General features: G+C 43.2%; 1 protein-coding gene across 1 annotated transcript in view; it reads right to left on the bottom strand.

Moving 5' to 3' along the window:
• Window positions 1-7,546: 7,546 nt before the first annotated feature.
• FOXN2 (forkhead box N2) overlaps window positions 7,547-25,733 on the bottom strand; it is a 339,657-nt gene continuing 321,470 nt past the window's right edge. Inside the window, exons 5-7 of the mRNA XM_068131449.2 lie at window positions 18,673-18,726; window positions 13,159-13,264; window positions 7,547-8,769 (exon numbers count right to left, since the gene is read on the bottom strand). Coding sequence (XP_067987550.2) covers window positions 8,289-8,769; window positions 13,159-13,264; window positions 18,673-18,726 — 641 coding nt within the window. The 3' untranslated portion in view covers window positions 7,547-8,288. The remainder of the gene's footprint in view (window positions 8,770-13,158; window positions 13,265-18,672; window positions 18,727-25,733) is intronic.

Below are 25,733 nucleotides of genomic sequence, written 5' to 3'. Positions count from 1 at the left end.
TAATATGTCATACATACGCATGTATATGTTCTCTATTCCAAATATTTACAAAAGCTCTCCATTTTGAGTAATTTACAGTATTTTGTCGATTTTATTTTTAAGCCAATTTTGTAACAACTTCAGGTACCCGGTGTCAAATTTGTAAAGTTTTATTGCCCATGAGGAGTTGAGCAGAGAACGCTCTGGTGAAACGTCATCACACAGCACGGTCCATCATCAGCATGAGCCTTCGGTATGGCTCAAATTCATTATGGTGCACGTGTGTTTGTTGGTCCCACATGCTCGGGAAAGATAATATATTTTCCTGGTGGGAAATAAAATCAGGATAAATATCACCTCATCCCTCCTTTCACAATACAGATGGTTCAGGTGGCGTGGACACCACATGGCATTTCAAGAAATTGAAAAGCAGCACCAGAGGAGTAAAACCACCAAGGATTACTCAACAATCCACAATGTGTCGCTATGACAACATCACTTGAATGGGAACCATGTACTCCAAAACTCCGAAAAAGCGGATCAAGCGGCAATGCATCTCTGTAAATTCATGATTGATTCTGGGCAGTATGTACCGTTGTTTATTAGATAAACCAAACATACCCGTCTGATTCTACAATCTTGGAATTGGCCTCGGGGGTTAATGATGCAATATTTGAGTAATGCGTAATACTTTTCTCATCTTTATGGATTTGATAAACACTATTCTTTTCATTGCATGCCATTGCTCATTTCCCAGGACATTAAGGGCATCGCAAGTTCTGTGGATATATTTCTCTAGTTCCGAGTGTGGCTCCGGCTTCTTATCCTCTTACCCAGCAGGATTTTCATCATCCATCCATCATGCTCTTGCTATTCACACTGGTCGTCAGGAAGCGCTATGGTACCCTAGTGATGTTTCTGGACTAGGGCTTTGTCTTTCGAACGTATAATCTGAGTGTTTTACCTTTATCTCAACTTCTCAAAAGTTCAGAACGTTCATTGGTTTCAAGATAAACTGAACATCAATCCAGACAACACTACCCCCAAGGAAGCGAGGACAAGTACAGGAATTTAAATATTCTATCCTCTTTCTCCTCCCGCACATTCCTATGAATTAATTCCATTCCCGCATTTCCTGCCATCATTTTCCTTTAGATTCTGTGGCTGTACCAGGTCTCGAAGGCATCTGAGCATTCGTTTCACCAAATGCTTCTTGTGTTTCGGCATTATTTGCTAATTTATCATCGAGATTATCGGTGCTTGCTCTAATTGAGTCATCAATCTTATTTTTGAAAATAAATTAATATGTTGAGCATGTGACATTGCTAAATGCACATTATAAAATAAATATTCTTACATCAAACTAAAATACACAATTTGGTTTATGTCTGTCTGTCCGTGATACATTCAGTCGTTACTTATCCAATCTCAACCAAACTTGCCAGGAAGACATGGGGTCACACGATGGAGGTTGCATTGACTTAATTTATCCCCCTCCACAAAGGGGGTTTCTGCCTTGGTCGAACTCCGTCTTAAGGTGTATAGATAGCTTATCGTGGCATTTTATCGTGCACACACCTTGGCTGCTCCCATGGGGAGCAGGTGTTTCTAGTTTAAATAAAATTCACTTTTACCTCGTCTAAAACAATACCAGCCCATTGAAACTGACCCCCAATTTTTTGGTATATGATGCACCCACATTGATTGATATATATATATATATATATATATATATATATATATATACATACATACACACACTACATGACCAAATGTATGCGGACAGCCGTTGTAATAGTGGATTGCACCGGTCAACTGCAAGTGCTGTTATTGGGAAGTGGAAACGTCTCGGAGAAACAACAGCTCGGACGCGAAGTGGTAGGCCACACAAGCTCACAGAACAGGACCGCCGAGTGCTTAAGCACATAAAAATCGTCTGTTCTCGGTTGCAGCACTCACTACCGAGTTGTAAACTGCCTCTGGAAGCAGTGTCAGCACAACGACTGTTCGTCGGGAGCTTCATAAAATGGGTTTCCATGGCCGAGCAGCTGCACACAAGCTTAAGATCACCATGCGCAATGCCAAGCGTCAGCTGGAGTGGTGGCAAGCTCGCCGCCATTGGACTTTGGAGCAGTTCTCTGGAGTGATGAATTGCGCTTCAGCATCTGGCAGTCCGAAAGACGAATCTTTGTTTGGCGGATGCAAGGAGAACGCTACCTGCCCGAATGTATAATGCCAACTGTAAAGTTCTGTGGAGGAGGAATAATGGTCTGGGCTGTTTTTCATTGTCTGGGCTCGGCCCTTTAGTTCCAGTGAAGAGAAATCTTAACGCTACGGCATACAATGACATTCTGGACGATTGTGTGCTTCCAAATTTGTGGCAGCAGTTTGGGGAAGGCCCTTTCCTGTTTCAGCATGACAATGCCCCCATGCACAAAGCGAGGTCCACACAGAAATGGTTTGTGGAGATCGGTGTGGAAGAACTTGACTGGCCTGCACAGAGCCCTGACCTCAACCCCATCGAACACCTTTGGGATGAATTGGAACGCCGACTGCGTGCCAGGCCTAATCACCCAACATCAGTGCCCGACCTCACTAATGCTCTTGTGGCTGAATGGAAGCAAATCCCTGCAGCAATGTTCCAACATCTAGTGGAAAGCCTTCCCAGAAGAGTGGAGGCTGTTATAGCAGCAATGGGGGGGACCAACTCCATATTAATGCCCATGATTGATGTTCGGGTGTCCACATACTTTTGGGCATGTAGTGTGTGTGTATATATATATATATATATATAGATATATACAAAAATAAATAAATATATATATATATATATATAGTTGAAGTATTGATCACAACAAACAACTTTTGACAAAGTTACATTGACTTACAACTAATTGGCCCTGATAAGGCACCCTGTCCCAAACGATGATCCTTAAAACAACTATGTACATAAAATTACAAAGGCCTTTTTCTCCAATTCCAGTTGGATTAATGAAGGTCTGCTGTACCAACATAATATTCTAGCTTTCACCAACCAATTTGGAAATTATGACAGCACACCCCAACCTAAAATTACATATATATATATATATATACATACATACATACATACATACATACATACGTATGTATATATATATATATATATATATATATATATATATATATATATATATATATATATATATATATATATATATATATATATATATATATACATACATACATACATATATATACACAAAGAATTAAGTTAAGCACCCCCCCGTTTTTTTACAACCTCGCACATTACAAGTTTGTTGTCGTCAAAACAGTGTAATATACCCATGATATTGCTATATTTTCTGGAGAAGTGATATTATGGTCACATAAAAACATAACAATCATGCCGTTTTCAATATTTTATTCTGAATAATTTAAGGTGAAATTTTTTGGGAATTTTAGGCATATTTTCACCTCAATTTAAGTATGGAGCTATAGGTCCATCACGGACAGTGTGGATGACGTTTATGTTTTCTAACGTACAGTCATTGTTCTGAGAAGACCTCTAGCGATCTTTGCGTCAATAACGTGTGTAGGACCGACGTGATCGGATGGAGCAAGGTGCTGTGACAACCATCCCCTGGCCTGCGTACAGTCCTGACCTGAACCCCCTCGAGCACGTTTGGGACATGTTGGGACGACAAATTGCGAAGATGGTCCCTCCAATCGCCAATCTGGATGAATTGGAACGTGCATTACATCGGGAATGGAACAACCTGCCACAGCAACGCATACGACGGCTTACAGGGTCTATGAGACGTAGGGTTGAGTCAGTGATCCGATCACGTGGGTCCTACACACGTTATTGACGCAAAGATCGCTAGAGGTCTTCTCAGAACAATGACTGTACGTTAGAAAACATAAACGTCATCCACACTGTCCGTGATGGACCTATAGCTCCATACTTAAATTGAGGTGAAAATATGCCTAAAATTCCCAAAAAATTTCACCTTAAATTATTCAGAATAAAATATTGAAAACGGCATGATTGTTATGTTTTTATGTGACCATAATATCACTTCTCCAGAAAATATAGCAATATCATGGGTATATTACACTGTTTTGATGACAACAAACTTGTAATGTGCGAGGTTGTAAAAAAACGGGGGGGTGCTTAACTTAATTCTTTGTGTATATATATATATATATATATATATATATATATATATATATATATATATATATATATATATATATATATATATATATATATATATATATATATATATATATATATATATATATATATATACATACATACATACATACATACATACATACATATACAGTGCCCTCCGTAAATATTGGAACATTGAAGTCAAATTTGTTATTATTGTGATTTGCTCAATAAATTTGGATTTGAGTTCAAAATATGAATATGAGGCAAGAGTACAGAAGGTCAACTTTTATTTATTGGTATTGCTATGTATATATGATTTACCATTGTGGAACAATAACACTTTTTATATTCAGTCCCCAAATTTTCGGTAAGCATAGGTATTGGAACAAGTGACTGACAGGTGTTTCTTGTTGCATTGATTGCTCACCCATAAAAGGGCTGTGAATGTCTAGTCTTGGTTTTAACCTTTGCTTTTGCCTTGGGAGTCTGTCTATGAGATCAGTCGGCATAAACCAAAATGAAGACCACAGCACTGTCTATGAAAGAAAAGCAAGCAATTTGGAAGCTGAAAGAACAGGATAATTACATGAGAACCATAGCACATAAATTGGGCTTAGCAAGTACAACAATTTGGAATATCTTGGAAAATAAATAAACCACTAACGTACTTAGCAATAGACAACGGACAGGTCAGCCAAGGAAAACAACTGCAGTTGATGACAGAAAACTCATCAGAGCTGTGAAGAAAAACTCTAAAACTACTGTCAGTGACATCACCAACAACCTCCAGAGGGCAGGGGTGAAAATATAAAAACCTACCGTTTGCAGAAGACTTCGACAGCAGAATTACAAAGGCTACACCTACACCGCAAGATGCAAGCCTCTCAACAGCACTAAAAACAGAAAGGCCAGATTAGAATTTGCCAAGTACAAAGGTATGCCAGTAGAGTTCTGGAACAAAGTTTTATGGACAGACAAGTATAAAAGCCTATCAAAAATGACGTGTTGGTACAGTTTATTTCATGGTGCAGCCTCATGAGCGTGCCAAAGTCTGAAGCCTCGGCCTAGTGTCAGGTGTGCTTTTTCTTTACTTGTTAGACATCCTACAGACGTAAATGAACACTCGTTTTACTCTGCGCACATTGCACTTCAAGTGCAGCGAATTTCACCTCCATTGTATTTATGTGCATTGTATTTATTGTGATAAAAAAACGATTCTGTACACCACCCTTGAGGCTCGGTTTCCAAGCCACCGTCTACATTTCCTACAGAAGAGACATAATTACTCTTTTATGGAAAATGTTTTTCGAGTTTGTTTTATCCTCAAAAATAGACCGTAGTGAACACATATTCATGTTAAAAGGTTGGCCGTTAAAATCTACCCTGATGAAGGGGGCCAGAGATCTGTACAAACACACAAACTGGCATTGTGTTTTTTATATGGTAGATGAGAAAAAGGTAAACCTTTACCAAAGTGATGAAAAGGCTAAAGTATGGAGAAAGGAAGAAACTGATCCAAAGCATACTACCTCAAATGTGAAGCATGGTGGAGGAAGTGTCATGGCTTGGGCTTGCTTGGCTGCCTCTGGAACTGGTTCCCTCATCTTTATTGATGATGTAAATAATGATGGCCGCAGCAGAACGAATTTGGAAGTGTACTGTTACGGATTCGTCACTTCCGGTGTTGTGGTTTTCATCCACTTGAAACATTTCTGGTTCCATGTATTATTATTATTGTTGTTTGAGGGAAATAGCAATTATTATTGTCAAAAGGTAAAAGGAGTTTTAAAAATGAAACCGGATCGGGAACCGGAAGACGAAGAGGAAGAAGAAGAGAAAAGAGGGCGGAGCGAATGAGTCGGACAAGAAAGCCAAGTTGCTCCGTTGGCGAGCCAGAGTCACTAGCGAACTTTCGGGTTTCCGGGAGAGGAATTCCTACGACGGAGTTGTCATCGCTGTGACCGGTCAACCTGCATGCGATCGATTCAGGAGAGAATCATCGCCGTGCCATGCGCCACGAGACCAGGGCGTCGGCCATTTTGACTTGCGCAGGATTTGTGCTTCGCTCGCGGTTTCGTTTCTTTTCGACAATTCTCACCGCATTCAGACGTCGATCTGGGGCGTGTGTGTGAGGTGGATTTTTGAAGGCTAATTCGTCCATACCCGAGGGTGTGATCTCTCGGTCGCCTGTAGGGCACCTTTGGATTTCCCAGTCGCCTTGAGGGTGCCTTTGTACAGCTTTGGCTGTGTGACTGCCCTCGCCATCCGCACAGGATTCTGGTCGTTTGGACATCGTTCTAGCGATCGCTGGAGCGAATCAACTTCATCTTGGAGCCGGGAATAAGAGACATTGGGGAATGTTCTTGTTACACTCACTTGGAGCACAGTGAGTTATATATTGCAAAACTGATGGTACCATCATAGGACATATTGATTGTACTTTTGAATACTATTGTTGTTGTACCGTTATTCTTGTGTGATCTCAATACAATGTTTGTTTGTGAGTAACAATTGGGGTGGCTTCTCCATTGATCTTTGACACACAGTATAACACATTTTTCTGCCGTGACTCCTCTCGGGGCTTGGAGGTACACCGTGACCAGGGGGTCGGGGAGGAGCACGTAACAGTACATAAACATTTTGTTTGCCTATGTACAAGAAAATGCCTCCAAACTCATTGGGGTGGCGCTTCACCATGCAGCAAGACATCGACCCAAAACACATCGCCAACGCAACCACGGAGTTCATCAGGGGAAAAAGTGAAAGGTTCTAGACTGGCTAAGTCAATCTCTCGATTTAAATGTAATGGAGCATACATTTCACTTACTGAAGAGGAGACTAATTTCATGAACCCCCTTAAAACAAATAACAACTGAAAATGGCTGCAGTAAAGACTTGGCAAAGCATCTCAAAGGAAGATATGAAGAGTTTGGTGATGTCAATGGGTCACATACTCTATGCAGTTATTGTATGCAAAGGATATGCAACCAAATACTATCGATTTTACGACTTAAAATTACTTTAAGTTAATCTGTTCCAATACTTATGCTTACCTAAAATGGGGGGAGTGAACATAAAAGTTATATTGTTCTACAATGGTAAAACATGTATACTGTACATAGAAATACCAATAAATAAGAGCCGACCTTCTGTACTTTTGCCTCATATTCATCTTTTGATCTCGCATCCAAATGTATTCAGTATATTGTGAAAATATAACAATTTGATATCACTGTTCCAATATTTATGGAGGGCAGTATGTATATATATATATATTTCAAACTCTGGCTTGGGCAAGTATCTAATTTTCTCCCATGATGCTATTTCAGAATTCTCACCGGCTTAAAGACAAACACAACGTTCATCTGGACAACGACAACGCATTTGGAAGCATGGACAAGTGCAGAAATTCAAAATATTTAACATCACTACTGCAAAGAGCACATCGCATAACTCAAACGATACTATGGCTTCGGTCCCCATGGAAGTAGGTCAGAGAAGATTTTATTTTTGTATTGCTGCTTGGTCAAGTGAACAGCTGCAGCATTGGATTTCTCAGGAGCACGCACAACACTTCCTCCCGAGTTAAAATTATTGGATCACCCCACACTGTCAGCCGAATCACTACATCATCACCCACTTGTGCTTGGATTAGAATGTACAATACTTATTTGGATTCAATAGAAAGGTCATTTTCATGCCAAATTCTGCAACAAAAACAAAGATTATATGTTCAAAAATACCTGCAACACCTGCGAATGAACAGACGGCTGCTTTCAAATTGAATAGCAACTCGTTTTCTTAAATTACTTTTGAGCAACTCACATGAATTTCAAGGGAATTAAACCACCGTTAACATTTGTGCTGAATATTAACTTATGGTTACATTTCATATTGCAACAGATATCCCCCAGTCGTGTAACACTCATCCAACGGCATGCGCTCAAACACTCACATTATGGACAGAGACTCAGCTGGAGAATAACGACTGACACGGCATCATTATGGCCGTGCAAAAACAACAGAAAGAAGAGAACATGGCCCTGGAAGAACTTGTTCGCGTTTTCTTTCAAGTTTAACATTGGATGTTGTATGAGCGGGTGCAGAACCTCCTGCATCCGCAGGATCATCTGAAGCCTACAGATGATCAAGACGCATCCGACCCAGTTTCAATGAGAGTCGAAGGAGGCCCTTTGCCTGCGCATCGACCTAAAGATCCACGGGTCCTGGCGAGGTGGAGCAGTGATCCAGCTGCGTCATGCAAACTCTGCTCGTCACCATCGCCGATGGCGTCCACCATGGCAGGTCGGCGCTTTTTTATGGGCAGCGATGCTGATGGCCGCCTTCTTTTAGGGGGCACGGGTGGCGCAGACGTTCCGACAATTGCATTGCTCCCTCGTCCGGTCCTCAAGTCCAATGGACCGTCGATCGTGGGCGACTCAGTATCGCACCTCTGTGCTACATTTTCTCCAACATGCTCCACAGGGCTTTTTGTGAAATTGGCTTGTGCCATTTGGTTCGCATCTGTCAGCATTTCTGAGAAACGACGCTTGTCCAAAGATGCTTGCTTGCAGGGTGGATGTTCTGGTGTCTCGCTCTTAGTTGTGTTTTCTGCATCATCTTTTTCCCTGAAACGGCAGGGAAACCTCAGCATTGGCTGTTAACAAAACCTAATTGCTCCAAACAAGATTAAACCACAGGCATCAAGATAAATATTTGCCCATTGATTTATGGCTGGATATAGCACGGAATGTTATTTCATGCTTAGATTTATAATCGTGCATCACATCTTGAGATCCAAGCTGTTTTTGTATACTTATGTTTAGCACTTGAAAACTATAAATGTGAGACTTCATTTCGATGTTCTGGTTGTTTAGAAATTTTTTTTGAATTTTTACGGCAACTGTGTAGTGAAGAGGCCTATGCGGAAATTGTGATACCCTGGATTAAACGAGTAACCCAAATACAGGATAGCCGCACTCGCCTCCGAGTTTAGCCTGGGTTCCAATCCTGACCTAGCTATAAAATCGAATCCTGGTGTTTTTGCATGGAGGTTGAGGCATCAATGTGCGTGCCGTCCATTGGAAGGACGATAAGCCGGAGGACCCGTCTGCCAGCACTGGTCGTTGGAGGATGCCAAAGATCCCATGGTGCCTTTCCAGAACAGTAGATGAGTTATTGCCAGCCCTGTGAACACATTACAAATACCTGGGCTCATGGAATGCCAGGATGGAAAGGGCAGGCAACCTAGTATATTATTTGCCAAGGAACAGCATGAACACTCTGTCAAGAGTACATTTAATTGATACCTCATTAATGAGCTACAGCATCATTTCATTAAAAATAGGTATACTTATTTATTGATCTACTATACTATTATTATATTAAACATTGCTATTCCTTTTCAATGATAATCTAAAATATTATTAAGGATACTTACTATAATTCATGGATCGGTGTTTGTATGTTGATTTGTTTGCTTGTTTGTCGCGCTGCTCCTCCGAGAATTCTAGCCCGATTACATCCAGACTTGCGACATCAGATCAGCATGGCCCCGATTGGTGCATAGAGGTTAAAAAAAAAAACTTTACTGGTGGTATTGTGGGGCCGGGAAGGGAGGGGAGGGGGTAGGATGCAAATTCTCTATGTAAATGTGTATCGTGTAGCACCACCTCTAGGTGGGAGAAGGTATTACAAGTCCACATCCTTTACATTGTAGTATTCCTGTCCCCACGTTTTCCAGTGCAGTGAGGTGTGTTAAATTACATGTTTGAATAAGGATAATAACATAACCTTCCTGGCCGGTCCTTCTCGTATTATTATATTAAGCAAAGGTAATACCATTTTAGGGCTGGCAGGACAACATGGAGGTATGCACACTCGCCTCTCCAAGCTGTCTAGCCTGGGTTCAAATGTCGACCATCTATAAAATGTCATCCTGGTGTTTCACAGGTCGGGTGATTCATCAGTGTGTGCTGTCCCTTGGATGGACCTTAAACTGGGCGTCCTGTCTGCCAGAATTAGTTGGTGGACGTTGAAGATCCCACAGTGTCGTTCACGAGGCGTAGACGAGATATCGACAGCACCATGACCAAATTCCAAATTCTGGCCCTGACTACTGCTGTAAAGGCAATGGCAAACCACCCCCTTGCCAATAAACTGCTTTGGCAGGACCAAAGTACTTGTTTGTACATCAGATCAGTTATACCATTTTGATGCCAAGGAACAGCATGAACATAAATAAAGTACATTTAATTGATACCTCATTAATGAGCTACAGCATCATTACATTAAAAATAGGTATACTTATTTTTGATCTACTATACTATTATTATATTAAACATTGGTATATGAGTTATACCATATGAGTACTATGTTAAACACAAGTGCAGTATACCAAAAATGGGAGTACAATACTGTTCAGCTCAAAACTGGAAGGCTTCTATTCCCCAATTTAGGCCAAACACAGCAGGTTTTATTGTGCTACCAAGGCTTTATGAAGGTATGAAATACAGGTATGAAGCAACCCCCCCCCCCTCCCCCTCCTCCCTTCACCACTCCAAAAATATCTTTCAGTATAAATAAACGTTAAAAAATTTTTTTTAGATAACTGGAAGATGTAGAATTCTAAGGATTTGTCACCAGATTTAAAACAAATGTTAAAATAAAGACATCGAGATTGCAGTGACATGACCTCACACAACAGTGATAATTGTAGCTTTTTGCCACAAATTATTGTGCAAATTGAAATTTGTTGTTGCTGCCTTCAGATCTGTCCAATTAGCCAAAGTGTGGTGTAAAATTAGATGTCATAACCTTTGGGAAATAACAAAGTGACAAAGAAAAACAGCACATGCTTTTCACAGCTGATCATGCAGAACCCACGATGGCGGCCTCCACTCAAATTACTGAGAAATCTACAAAGTTGCTTTGGTTGCTTCCTCATGCATTTTTTTCACAGGTTAAGGATAAATAAATAAATAAATAAATACGACTTCCTATATAAGGAGCTTCGACACATAAGGAGGTCATTGTTTGCATTATGTCTGCACATTGGTTGCCAACATATGGTTGTTTGTGCTGTACCCTTTTTAGACATGATTTGGACATGAAAAAAATTTGGACATGATTCCAGATCCGGCCTATCAGTGGGATACAAAACGTAAACCATTCAGCCTGGTGGAGGTGTGTGCCCTACCAAGTGCCTTTCTAGTATTTCATGTAATGTACACATATGTGACAGTGGAGACAAAAAAAAAAAAAAGAAGTTTTACTTACATTTTTTTCATTCGCTCATGTAAACACTTTCATTCAAATAACAAGAATGATTGCACTGTGGACACAACCTACGACAAAATCTGGTAACCGGCGAATTGTGAAACGCGCATTTAAAGGACTCGTCAAAGATGAGCAGAGCGATTGGGAAACACACATTTAATGCGTTATTAAAAAAAATTAAGTCGACACCTCTTATCCATGTCAGCCTCCGCCACAGTTATATCAGAACGAGCTCATTCGTTACACGGTCACAGATTGTTTAACCCCAAAATGGGACCATTCAAAAATTCTGTAACGCTATTTTTTTAGGGAGGCAAGTACCATGCGTGCTGACGGGATTGATTTAACTTTACTCGTAATTTTATTTGACACATGATTTGATTTGTCGGGGTCTCTCATTGTGAATAACACTCGACCCAAACTAAGTCAATCGAAATCTGACGCAACAAACCCGGGCAGTGTATAATCAGCAGAGGCCAACAGGCCTGATGTCTTCGACCCACCAGAAAACCAAGATGGCGGCAATATTACTTTGTCTGGGTGCCATGGTGGGTGGAGTCATGCAACAAATGTGGGTGGGGGCATCTGTTTGACCAATGGGTGCACTTTTCAAAAATCAACCCCCCCCCCCCCCCTACCCCCCAAGAACCACAACAACAGCAACAACAACCATGCACAACTCTTGTCGACCTGTGACACTTCGCAGATAAAAAGAGCAATTTAGAAACAATAGCGGAAAACGGATAATTAGCAGACATGGAAATCTGCGCCATTTCAGGAACGACTACCGTTGTTGGCGCTGGTATGTCTGACTGTAAATGATGACGTCATCAAACTTTTTGAATTTCACTCAAATAAAACCAATTTTGCACACATTCAACTATATTTTGATTGTTTCTTTGATTAATGAGACAGTATACTTGAACGGCACTTGGTAGAGCGCAGACCTCCGCCAGGCTGCACAGTTTACATTTTGTATCCACCGATAGGCCGGATCTGGATTCGGACCTCAACCAAAATCAAATCAGCCAGTTCTTGTCACCTACCAATGTGTCCACCAAGTTTTGTTATGATCTGGCCACAACATTTTGAGATACCCTGCTCACAGACAAGCAGACGGGGGTGTATACTACGTACATACATAACGTCAGTCCATCTTCGGTGGCGGAGGTAATACCGCTCGGCATGTTTATCACGAATATTGCAGGAAATTGCTCGTTGTGAGTGAGAATATTTGACTGTGGATGTAGAACAAGAAAACCGATTGCATCTGTGTTGAAAATTGATGTTCAGGGAAAGAGTTTACAAGTATGTCGATGGATCGGCCGATTGTAATTGATGCTCGAATGAACCTGATGTGGGTGGCCGGATGAAATTTGGCCAGGTGAATAGGCCTCGGCCCTTATATACGTACTATAATTAGAGGTACGCTGCACTAACCTATAAAATGAGATTAACACCTTTGCCTTTAATAATTCATGGTTAATAGCAAATGTTCAGTGATTAAAGATATACCGGCTATCAATGTCGTTTAATATAATTATTCATAATGCGGTAATGGAAGCATCCAGGGAAATGACTGGTTTCCCATTTTGTATCTGCAAGCGGAGTCACCGCTTCCATTATTCGCAGCGCTTCAAACCAACCGGAAGTCAGTATGACCGTGGATGTCTCCAAATCACCATTCGTTCCTCATTTCTAAGATTCCAGAGCGATACATCTTAACTTCGAAACTATACCTGTCTCTTCCGACAGGCTCGAAGGCTGAAGGACAGCCAGGTGATGCTGAGAGGTCGTTCCCAGAAGGTACTGAGCTCTCCCGGTCCTGCTTGTATGCCCTTGCATCTGGGAAGCACAAACCACACAGACCGACAATCTCACCTTCCTGTCTTACATATGGAAACTTATATCGATACCACGTGACGAGTTAATAATACAATCTTAGAAACTTTATGTTTTTGATACAAGATCGAGGCTCGTGGAAGAGCTAACATTAATCACAAAAAAACAGACATAAAATATATAATAAGGGGAGCGGTAGACAAGATGGGGAGAGAAGGGCAAGCACACAAACACAACATTTGAGAGCAGGAACATCGGGAGATCTGTGGGAGGGAGAGGGCTTGGGGAGAGGAGGCACAGGAAGGGGGGAGAAGTATAAAACATATGAACACTGCAAGGACTTCCAGGACAGAAGTTGGTATTTCAAAAAAAGTGAATCTGGGGTAAAATTAGCGGGGGTAGAAAAGATCAAGGTTTTGGATGTGGGTGGATAACAGATGGTGGTGAACAGCTGTTTTAAAGACCTGGAGGGTGGAGTGGGATTGAAGGGAGTGAGGGAGTTTGTTCCAGAGGCGGGAGAAAAGAGGAATGAACGAGTGAAAGTGAGCAGAGAGCCTAGATTTTGGGAATTTAACCAGAAAAATTGCCACTTGCTTTATTTCAAAACTCAATATTCTTCAACGCGTCTCTCCTCCAATGTCCGGGCTTTGCATCTGACGCGGTTTGCTAATGAGCCCAAACATGCTTGATGATGCGAGGAATTCGTATTCTTGCAACCACAATTTGAATTGATTGAAAGATTATTCATTGCTCATAAAGAATGCATACAAATCATCCATGTTGTCGCGCTTTTACACGAATGTCGATTTCTGATTGCAATTGCTTCGTGTGTCAATTGTACATAGAAAAACACAACGTACATTTCACAACTTGCCAGACAATGAGCAGCAGGTGTCCGCGCGGTCATAAAATGCAGACAACAAATATACACATTCTATGAATTGACTTCGACACAACTACCTGGCTCACTGGTGGAGAGAAATTGCGCTTATCGAGTTGGACTCTATAAATCTAAAGGATCTAAAGCGTGCAAACCTCAGACACTACCCAGCTAACACAACGCCGTTGGGCCAACGTTGGCATTTGGTCAATTGGTCGCAAGCGCATTGTTGACGTCGGGGTGACGTTGCCCATTGGTTGCAATTGCGACGTTTATTTTCCAACGTCAGCCTAACGTCGTCCATTGGTTGCAATTGCGACGTCTATTTTCCAACGTCGGCCCAATGTTGTCCATTGGTTGCAATTGTGACGTCTATTTTCCAACGTCGGCCCATTGGTTGCAATTGTGACGTTTATTTTCCAACGTCGGCCTAACGTTGCTTATTGGTTGCAATTGCGGCGTCCATTTTCTAACGTCGGCCTAACGTTGCCTATTGGTTGCATTTGCGACGTCTATTTTCCAACGTCGGCCTAATGTTGCTTATTGGTTGCAATTGCGGCGTCCATTTTCCAACGTCGGCCTAACGTTGTCCATTGGTTGCAATTGTGACGTCTATTTTCCAACGTCGGCCTAACGTTGTCCATTGGTTGAAATTGCGACATCTATTTTCCAACGTCGGCCCATTGTTGCCCATTGGTTGCAATTGCGACGTATATTTTCCAACGTCGGCCCAACATTGCCCATTGGTTGCAATTGCGACGTTTATTTTCCAACGTCGGCCTAACGTTGCTTATTGGTTGCAATTGCGGCGTCCATTTTCTAACGTCGGCATAACGTTGCCTATTGGTTGCATTTGCGACGTATATTTTCCAACGTCGGCCCAACGTTGCTTATTGGTTGCAATTGCGGCATCCATTTTCTAACGTCGACCTAACGTTGCCTATTGGTTGCATTTGCGACGTATATTTTCCAACGTCGGCCCAACGTTGCTTATTGGTTGCAATTGCGGCGTCCATTTTCTAACGTCGGCATAACGTTGCTTATTGGTTGCAATTGCGGCGTCCATTTTCCAACGTCAGCCTAACGTTGCCTATTGGTTGCATTTGCGACGTCTATTTTCCAACGTTGGCCCAACGGTGTTGTGTTAGCTGGGTAGTCTATCCAGTCACTCTTCTTATTTTTGATACCAAATAAAAACTTTGGCGAGGCTACCTCTAAAGTCTAAATCATTAAATCTTTGTGAGATATCGCTGATAAAATAAAACAATAACAAAGAGAGCACCTTGAACCAGGTCAATAATTAAGAAAGAACAATAAAAGGCTGATGGCACAAGGTAAAGCATTCAGCTGTCAGCAACTTTGAGAACAAGATCAAGGGCATGTCCCATCTCTTGCAGAAATGCACTTTGCCATCCCATTACTTATTGTGCAGGGCTCGCACGGTTCTGCCCAGGCCCTCTGCGCTGTTCATTCGCTTAGAGGTCATCCCCGGCAGGCCCCTCGAGGCTACGGGCAGCCACACGGTGCCGAGACCCATACCAATGCCTTCCTCGGTGCAGCCGGGCCTAGCGACAAGGTCAAACCATCAGCTTCTCCTTCATTCAGCACACCTTTGAATACAAAGGCGGACCTTTAGAAAATGCCTTCTTGGCAAAAATCACTTCCCGATCCAAAGATGACTCAACCTAAACTTTCAGACCTCTTCCAAGACATCTTCATGTTACTGTTGCTCCATTTAATATTCCTACTCTTTGGTGTTTCCCTTCACCAAAGACGACCATTTCATAACGCAACAGCAGTTGAATCAATTACTGTGCGATTCTTTCCTTTTCTTGGGATTCATGTTCGTTGAGCAATGAGAATGATTAGAAAATTGCATTTTTCTGATTTTGTGAAAACTATCCCCAGTAGAAAGCAATGCAATCAGAAAGCCACATGTTCAGAAAACAAGGCCTAGCATTTCCAGTGGCTCTGAGGTCCTGTTATAACCAGGCCCGACTATCATGCTTTCAGACAAGACTCTTCGGTGCTCACGATTTGACAAGTATTTGGAAATCAACTGCTATAAAATAGCTTAAAAGACATTACAAATTGGTGAATCTTGGTTACAAATTAAAACCAGAACGGAACCCGGTAGAGCGCATACCTACACCTGGCTGAACAGTTTATGTTTTGTATCCCACTGATAGGCCGGATCTAGATCTGGACCTGAACCAAAATCTAATCGGATTGTTCTTGTCACCTAAACATCTCATCCACCTAGTTTTGTCATAACTCATCCACAACATTTTGAAGTCTCATGCTATATATCAGATTTGCCCTATCTCTCAATGGTGAAGAATCACTTAAAAAATTGTCAGATCCAGATGCGGATCTTCCCCAAAAATCGAATCAATTCGTCTTTGTTACATACCCAACCTGTGCACAAATTTCGTCTGAATCCGTCCTTAACTTTTTGAGATATCCTGTTCACAGACAAAGAAACAGACAGACAAACAGGGGTGAAACTAGAACTCGGTAGAGAGCAAACCTCCATCAGGCAGAACAGTTTACGTTTTGTGTCCCATTGATAGGCCTGATCTGGATTCGGACCTGAACCAGAATCTAATCGGCTTGTTCTAGTCCGGTATGCACTCGTCCATCAAGTGTCGTCCTAACTCATCCACAAATTGTTGAAATAACATACTGTTACGGTTTTTAGAACCGGCACTTGTAAATAATAATCCATGGTAAATAATTCCCTGTAAATATTCCAATCTTCTAAAGGTTAAAGGTCGCACCCTAATTAGTCCATATACAACACGTAGGGCACCATAGGAACTCTAATTATTTCATTAGTATGTATTTTAGGTAAGGCTCTGTTTCCAATAGTTTGAATCTGCGTTGCATTAATTAAATAAGATAGGACCTTCAATCCCATTCATTTTGCGGCTTGACTCTCTCCAAATTGTGGTTACGCGCCTTTGCTTGCCAGCAGCGTTCGCTGCCTGGCTCCAAACGCCATTATGCACGCGGTCAAGCCGGAGAAGAAGGGGACGGAGCGCTCAGAATGAGGCGTGGCCCTGTTAGGGGCGGAGCCGGTGAGCCCTCGCGAACCAACCAAGGCTGAGGGGAGCTCACCGGTGGGCGGGGTGCGAGGATATGCGGCTTGATCTCAAAGCGCACGATATAAGTGACCGCGCAGAGCCCTTTGACGGACTACTTGTTGGACTGCTTCTCGCCACGGACTTCTGGCTGGAGCTGCACGTAAAACTTCCCCGGGGACTTCTGTTGAACTTCGGCCGTTCATGCAGGTTGAGAGAGAGAGGGAGAAAGCCGAATACCTTCCCCAATATATCAACCCCGACAAATAAGGTCCGCTCGCGTTCCAACAAGACACGAACAGCGCTGCCTGCCAGGTTTCGCCGCGGAACCGGAGCGTGGATCGGAACCGGAGCGTGGATCGGAACCGGAGCGTGAACCGGGATGGAGCGTGGATCGGAGCCGGGGCCCACACTGTCCATCTGCTTGGACCTTCCTTCCCTGCCATCATTACCCCTACGTGTAAGTCTATTTGTGTCGTCCTGGGGCGTGATAATTAAGACTGTTTAAGACTGCACTGTGTTCTGCTTCATCTTCTTCCCTTGTACATTCTTCCTTTCATTTCCTCTTTAATTATTGTTGTTAATAAATTCCTGTGTTCTTCCTTTACACTTTGGTTTCTTCTTTCATTCGATCGTCTTAGTCTTTTCTGTCCATTGGGTACCCGCGGCACGATTTGGCCAACCACTCAGGATCGGGTTAGTCCTTTTGTTAATGGCTCGGGCTTCGGATTGCTAACCGCTCGGCAAATTCCATCTTGTCCATGGTCCGAGCGGGAATTATCTCCCTGCTTTGCGGAGAGATTGGCACTCAGGTATTTGGGACCTCCATTGACCAATCACCCTGGCCAGTCTCGACCGCAGAGGAGCGTTATAGTTTTCAGGATCGGGGGACGGTCAGCTTAAAATACAAGGGGATTAACCCCCCCTTGGTAACGGGAGTGCCGAACCCCGAATCCGCAACAATACTATATATTGTTTTTGGCCTGGTGTTGGCTTAGCGGTTCGGGTGCCGGCTTGGTATCCTAGGATCCTGAGTTTGAATCCCAGTTGATCGCTGAATTAACGCCAGGGGGGTTGACTCAGCCTGTCATCTTTCCGAGGTCCGCAAATTGAGTACCAGTCACTGGTAAATCCCTGTGGGTCGCAAGAGGCGACTAACAGGGTTTGCGGCAGGAAGAACATCCGGTAGTAAAACATTTCTTCAAAAAGGGGACCACGGTGCCCAAAAATCGGCAACCCCTGCTCTGCGGGGAAAAATGGCCTCCAAAGGTGATTGTTTGTTCATATTGTTTTTGGCCCTATCACTTGAGGTAATCACTAATGAGGTAATAATGAAAAAACAATGACAGCATCAATGCATTTTCTACTCTGTGAAACCCTCCAACATGGTCCATTCATGTGCGGCAGGTGCATAGGTGCTTTAAAAAGAGCAAGACGTGAATTTCCACCTTGTTCAAAAGAATTCAGCAGCATCATAGCTTCAGCTGCTGCAGCATCAGGGTCTGTAGGGATAGAATGAAGATGGAAGAAATGGTGAGAGTCCAACCTGGAGCACTTGTGCATCCAGCATACATCGCTCGCTCATCTGATTCCAAGGTAGCAACGCTGGCAAAATTGCTTTTCACCCCTGCTGGGGAAAAGAATAAAAAGGAAAATGCTCGTCCAACCTGCATATGCTGATAAAAAAAACCTGTATAACTACATCCTCCAACCTTATTTGTCTGGCAGGATGCACTCTTCGGGATACCGGCCTGACCAGGCCTGCCTGGGGTTAATGGGAAATCGTGCGTAGGACCGACAAAGATGGCCGGGAGAGGGCAGCAACCAGCTGCTCGAGAAGCGATTGCCCGGTGTTTTGAAGCTTTGGTGCCGCCCATGCCACCGGCAGACAAACACATTTTCTGCCCGAACCGGTCACTTATGGCTGCAGCTAGGGGTGTTAACCTTCTTCTTCAAAAAAAACAAACAGCTGGGGGTGTTAACCTTCTTCTTCTTCAAATAAAAAACAGCTAGGGGTGTTAACTTTCTTTTTCTTCAAAAAAACAAAGCTGGGGGTGTTAACCTTCTTCTTCTTCTTCGAATAAAAAACAGCTAGGGGTGTTAACCTTCTTCTTCTTCAAATAAATAACAGCTAGGGGCGTTAACCTTCTTCTTCTTCTTCTTCTTCAAAGAAAACAGCTTGGGGTGTTAACCTTCTTCTTCAAATACAAAAACAGCTAGGGGTGTTAATCTTCTTCTTATTATTATTAAAATAAAAAACAGCTAGGGGTGTTATGCTTCTTCTTCTTCAAATAAAAAACAGCTGGGGGTGTTAACCTTCTTCTTCTTCTTCAACAAAAAAAACTGCGAGGGGTATTAATCTTCTTATTCAAAAAAAAAAAAAAAGCTAGGGGGGTTAACCTTCTTCTTCAAAAAAACAAACAGCTGGGGGTGTTAACCTTCTTCTTCTTCTTCAAATAAAAAACAGCTAGGGGTGTTAACCTTCTTCTTCTTCTTCAAAAAAAAACCAGCCAGGGCTGTTAACCTTCTTCTTCTTCAAATAAAAAAACAGCTAGGGGTGTTAACCTTCTTCTTCAAATAAAAAACAGCTAGGGGTGTTAACCTTCTTCTTCTTCTTCAAAAAAAAAAACAGCCAGGGGTGTTAACCTTCTTCTTATTCAAATAAAAAAAACAGCTAGGGGTGTTAACCTTCTTCTTCTTAAAAAAAAAACAGCTAGGGGTGTTAACTTTCTTCTTCCTCTTAAAAAAAACAGCTCGGGGTGTTAACCTTCTTATTATTATTAAAATAAAAAACAGCTGGGTGTGTTATGCTTCTTCTTCTTCAACAACAAAAAAAAACAGCTCGGGGTGTTAACCTTCTTCTTATTATTATTAAAATAAAAAACAGCTGGGGGTGTTAACCTTCTTCTTCTTCTTCAAATAAAAAACTGCTAGGGGTGTTAATCTTCTTCTTATTATTCAAAAAAAAACAAACAGCTAGGGGTGTTAACCTTCTTCTTCTTCTTCAAATAAAAAACACCTAGGGGTGTTAACCTTCTTCTTCTTCTTCAAAAAAACAGCATGTGCAGTATTTCAAATCGCCAGCATCTACAACTAAAAATACACAATTACACTTTTGCCCACTCATCTGTTCCAAATGGCATCCAATACAGAAAATGACAGGTTTTTTTTTTCCAAGGCCGACGTTGGCGATGCAGGGGCATTTCGCAAAATGAAAACACGTGACCTCGCCCACGTTCACGACGGACACCAAACATTGGTGGTTAAGGAACAACGTACACCCGCAGCCGCTGCAACTCGACACCATGATGCGACGAGCGTGGTCGGTTGGAAATCTCAGACAGACCAAACAACCTGATGGACATTCTCTCTTGGTTAAACAAATCGATCATGGCACGAGTTTGCTCTCAAAACCACAAGCTAATTGTCGCTCGTATTCTGCATAAACAATCCGTCATCATCATCATTTCTCTCTTTCGTTTGTCAAGAGAAAACTGTTTTGAAATTGTCATTTGGAGATGAAAACGGAGATCCTGAAGCACCTGAAGCACCTGAAGAACCATGAGATCAGATAACGGTTAAACATGGGTGGGTGGAGGCAAAAATTACATTAACTCTCGAGTTTATTAGAGATAAAACAAATCTTTTCGATTTCCGACATCACGACGTCGGCATAGTGCGTTACATCTCAATTGGCTAGAGCTGCTCATTCCTGGCCGGTGCTGGCAGGGGGTGACGCATCACAGAGTACGTCAACCTCAAATTTACTGTCGCATCCAGTCTCTCTTTTTGAGGATTAAGAAACGACAAAGGGCAAAGGTATTTTGTACAAACGGTAAGGACACATGATTTGACAATAGCCACATTCCTCTTTTCTCCCGCCTCTGGAACAAACTCCCTCACTCTCTTCAATCCCACTCCTCCCTCCAGGTTAAAACAGCTGTTCACCACCATCTCTTATCTTCCCCCATCCAAAAACCTTGATCTTTTCTACCCCCTTTAATTCACCCCAGATCCACTCTTCTGAAATACCGACTTCTTTCCTGGAAGTCCTAGCAGTGTCCATTTGTTTTATACCTCTCCCACCCCCCCCCCTCCTTCCCACGCCTCCCCCCCCCCCAAGCCCTCTCCCTCCCACAGATCTCCCGATGTCCCTGCTCTCAAATGTTGTACTTGTGTGCTTCCCCCTCTCTCCCCATCTTGTCTCCCGCTCTCTTTATTTCGTCTTATGTGTCCGTTTGTTTGTTTGTCGTTGATGTTAGCTCTTACACGAGCCTCGATCTTGTATACAAAAAATAAAATAAAAATAGATTCCATAGGTTTAGGATGTCAGGTAAATATGAGTAAAGTAACTTTTATGTTTAAATATGTAAATGTGGAGAAATAAGGTTGACAGGAAAAATGTAAATTACGCTCTTACCTCGCATCTGCGGCCTACCAAAAATCCATAAAGAGAGCGTACCATTACAGCCACTCATTTCACTAACATACAACTAGGAGGACCAACATGCAACATAGCTAAGCACCTATTCCAGGGCTTGAAACACCTGGCCACAACTCACCACGCAATATCCACAGCATGAATGATTTCCTCAGGAGTGTCGTGGATATCCACCGACACGAAGATGACTTGATGGTCTCCTTTGATGTCCCCTCATTGATACCCACACAACTGGCAACAGAAACCTTATACCGATACATCGACAAAGACACAAAGCTAACAGAGAACAGCAAACTAGGCTGAGCACAGAGCATGTCTCCAGTGAGCCGGTGCAAGAACTCAACGTACTTCACCTTTGACGGGACAGGGCATCACCAAAAACAGGGAACACCAATGGCATCCCCAATCTCATGCCTCATAGCAGAACTTGTTAAGAAAGCATTATAAGATGCCACTCTAACTGAACTATGGAGGTACACCACATGACCAAAAGTATGTGGACACCCAAACATCGAACATCTCATTCCAAAATCATGGCCATTAACATGGAGTTGCCCCCCCCCCCTCCCCTTTTCTGCTATAACAGCCCCCACTCTTCTGGGAAGGATTTCCACTAGATGTTGGAACATTGCTGCGGGGATTTGCTTCCATTCAGCCACAAGAGCATTCGTGAGGTCGGGCACTGATGTTGGGAAATTAGGCCAGGCTCACAGTCAGCGTTACAATTCATCCCAAAGGTGTTTGATGGGGTTGAGGTCAGGGCTCTGTGCAGGCCAGTCAAGTTCTTCCACACCGATCTCGACAAACCATTTCTGTATGGACTTCGCTTTGTGCACGGGGGCATTGTCACGCTGAAACAGGAAAGGGCCTTCCCCAAACTGTTGCCACAAAGTTGGAAGCACACAATTATTGTATAGAATGTCATTGTATGCTGCAGCGTTAAGATTTCCTTTCACTGGAACTAAGGTGCCTAGCCCGAAACATGAAAAACAACCCCAGACCCCCAACCCCAAGCAACCCCAGAAAAACAACCCCAGACATTCCTCCTCCACCAAACTTTACAGTTGGCACTATGCATTCGGCAAGGTAACGTGCTCCTTGCATCCGCCAAACCCAGATTCCTCCGTCTGGCCAGATGGTGAAGCATGATTCATCACTACAGAGAACGCGTTTCCACTGCTCCAGAGTCCTATGGCGGCAAGCTTTACACCACTCCAGCCGATGCTTGGCATTGCGCATGGTGATCTTAGGCTTGTGTGCGGCTGCTCGGCCATGGAAACCCATTTCATGAAGCTGCCGACGAACAGTTGTTGTGCTGACACTGCTTCCAGAGGCAGTTTGGAACTCTGGAGTGAGTGTTGCAACCGAGGACAGATGATTTTTACGCACTACGCGCTTCAGCACTCAGCTGTCCCGTTTTGTGAACTTGTGTGGCCTACCACTTTGTGGCTGAGCTGTTGTTGCTCCTCGACGTTTCCACTTCACAATAACAGCACTTACAGATGACCGGGGCAGCTCTAGAAGGGCAGAAATTTGACGAACTGACTTGTTGGAAAGGTGGCATCCTATGACCGTGCCATGTTGAAATTCACTGAGCTCTTCAGTACGGCCCATTCTCCTGCCAATATTTGTCTATGGAGATTGCATGGCTGTGTGCTTGATTATATATACCTGTCAGCAATGGGTGTGGCTGAAACAACCAAATCCACTAATTATAAGGGGTGTCCGCATACTTATGGTCATGTAGTGTATCTAGACAACACAATTGTGGTCAATAAGTCCAACCAATCGGAAAGCTTCTGAAACTCAATGTCAATCGAGCTCCAAATTCACTGGCAAGGTTGAAAAGGAAGGTTTGCGCTGGCATTCTTCAATGTCTTACTCACCAGAAAACCGCATGGCTAAATGGGCTCGACAGCGTACCACATACTCACACACACGGCAAGATACTCGACAACAGCAGCAATACTTTGTGTCACAAGATGAGCTGTGCAAAAGCACTACAACATGCACAATGTGGTAGTTGTGCAGAACGGCGGCGCACCAAAATCCAAAATGTCCAAGTATGTCGAGCTGCTTACCAACCACTGTCATCCGAGAGATCATCAATAAATGCCATAGAAAGATAAAAACAAGGCAGGATATGACAACAAAGTCCACGGAGACAGTTATAATTCCCATACAGAACAGCAACTGAACTTGCAAACCACGTACTACAGCCCTAAGATATCCGCATTGCCCATAACCCCCAATGTGATTCTTCAGACATTACTACCAAAAACAATGTGAGCAGACAGGACATATCTACATATCAGATCGTCCATAACATCCCCTGTCACGACTGCCCACCAATTATGTCGGTCAAACAGGGAAACGCTTGGACACTAGACTGGCTGAACGCCGACATGCAGAAAGCCAGAAACGACCAATCCTCCACCATCACGATACAAAACTGCACCCTGCACCACACCTTTGCATGTGGAAAAGCACAGTTATGAGGCCGGCCCACTCAAAGGCCAGCCTCGAGGTTATTGAGGCATGATAGTTGGATTACCAGTTGATAAACAAGCATGTTGACCTCAACCCGGCCTACCATGCCCTACACAGACAGCGCAGCCAACAACCACCCCAGCATTGGTGGGCACAGCCCGATCCAGAATCCAACACGCCGAGCCGGGTTTTGGTTCCCTCCCCTCAACCCCCAACTCACCCTCAAAATTAAAACCACAACATAATTTACTGTAGACCGTTTCTTCATTACTGTCTCTGGGGATGCTGGACTGTTCTCGAAATGTCAGGCCCAATAAAGGATTCTTCTCATAATGCTCAGTGTGCCTTCTTTTTGACTATATAATGCATGTATGTATGTATGTACATATATACATATATATATATATATATATATATATATATATATATATATATATATATATATATATATATATATATATATATATATATATTGTTGCGGATATGAGGACTGTATATTTTTTTGATTGTGTGCTTTATTATTATTATTATTGTTTATTCTGCGCCCCCTGCCTCCGGAGCTGTGTAAAGGTCAAAGGGCATCCCATAATTAGTCCACAAGCATACACGTCAGCCAAGAATAGAATACTCCTGTTCGATAGTTATATCTTATTCTGTGTTTTAGGGTAAGGCTGTGTCTCCCATTAATTGAAGTACTCCATTGCACCAGTGAAAGAGATAGATTCCCTTCATTCCCATTCCCAAAACCTCCATTCCCCCTTTTCGTCGTTTGGCAATTACCTCCCCTCCAATAACCGCCATTGACCACGAGGCAGGGTCGGAGAAGAAAGGCGTGTCTCCACTCGTCATAGAGGGGAGGAGTGAGCCAGCCCCACTCGACCAACCATGAGCCAGGGGTTTGGCTAGAGAGGGCGGAGGAAGAGCGATCGGGGAGGTTCGCAAAGGTTGAGGGGCGGGGCCTATATAACCCACAGCGCGACGCTCCCCAAGCAGTCGAGCTTTGAAGAAGAAAGAGAGGCCTGACCGCAGCTAAAATCCGCAGCGCGACGCTCCCTAAAGAGAAGCTGAGACAAGCTTTGAGAGATGAGTTTTTACCGGCAGACAAAAGGGAGCCCAAGCCGTTGAGAAGAGAGAGGGTCCAAGAAGCAGAGCTGAGTTGTGTGGTTTTGGTCGTCAGTGGTTGCGTTGTGGTGGTCAGTGGTTGCGTTGGTTGCGTTGAGTTGTCGGTGGTGAGGAGTGATTGGACCAAGAGAACATAGAGAACATTCAAGGAGAGGACATCCCAGAAAGCACAAAGCCTGTTGTAATCCTGGAAAAGCAGCGGCGGCCACAGCAGCAACAACACCCAACAGCCGCTTGGGGCCTGGACGGCGGTTTTGAGCAGGGCCGCGAAGGAACGGCGGCTGCTAAACGCGCCGATCGTGCTGCACAATACAACTCCAAGCCATCCTCTCCTTCCAGCCAACTCCTGTCATCATTCCCCGTGTGAGTCTGTCTTTTGTTTGTTCTGTCCCTGGGTTAATTAAGACTGTAGGTAAGCTAGCGTTGCACTGTGTATCTAATCTCGTCTGTAAATAA

The sequence above is a fragment of the Myxine glutinosa genome, chromosome 11 (assembly GCF_964187855.1).
Source record: "Myxine glutinosa chromosome 11, kmMyxGlut1.1, whole genome shotgun sequence".
Taxonomy (NCBI): Eukaryota; Metazoa; Chordata; class Myxini; order Myxiniformes; family Myxinidae; genus Myxine; species Myxine glutinosa.
Note: the sequence above shows the minus strand (reverse complement) of the source record. Positions and strands in the feature narration are given on the sequence as shown.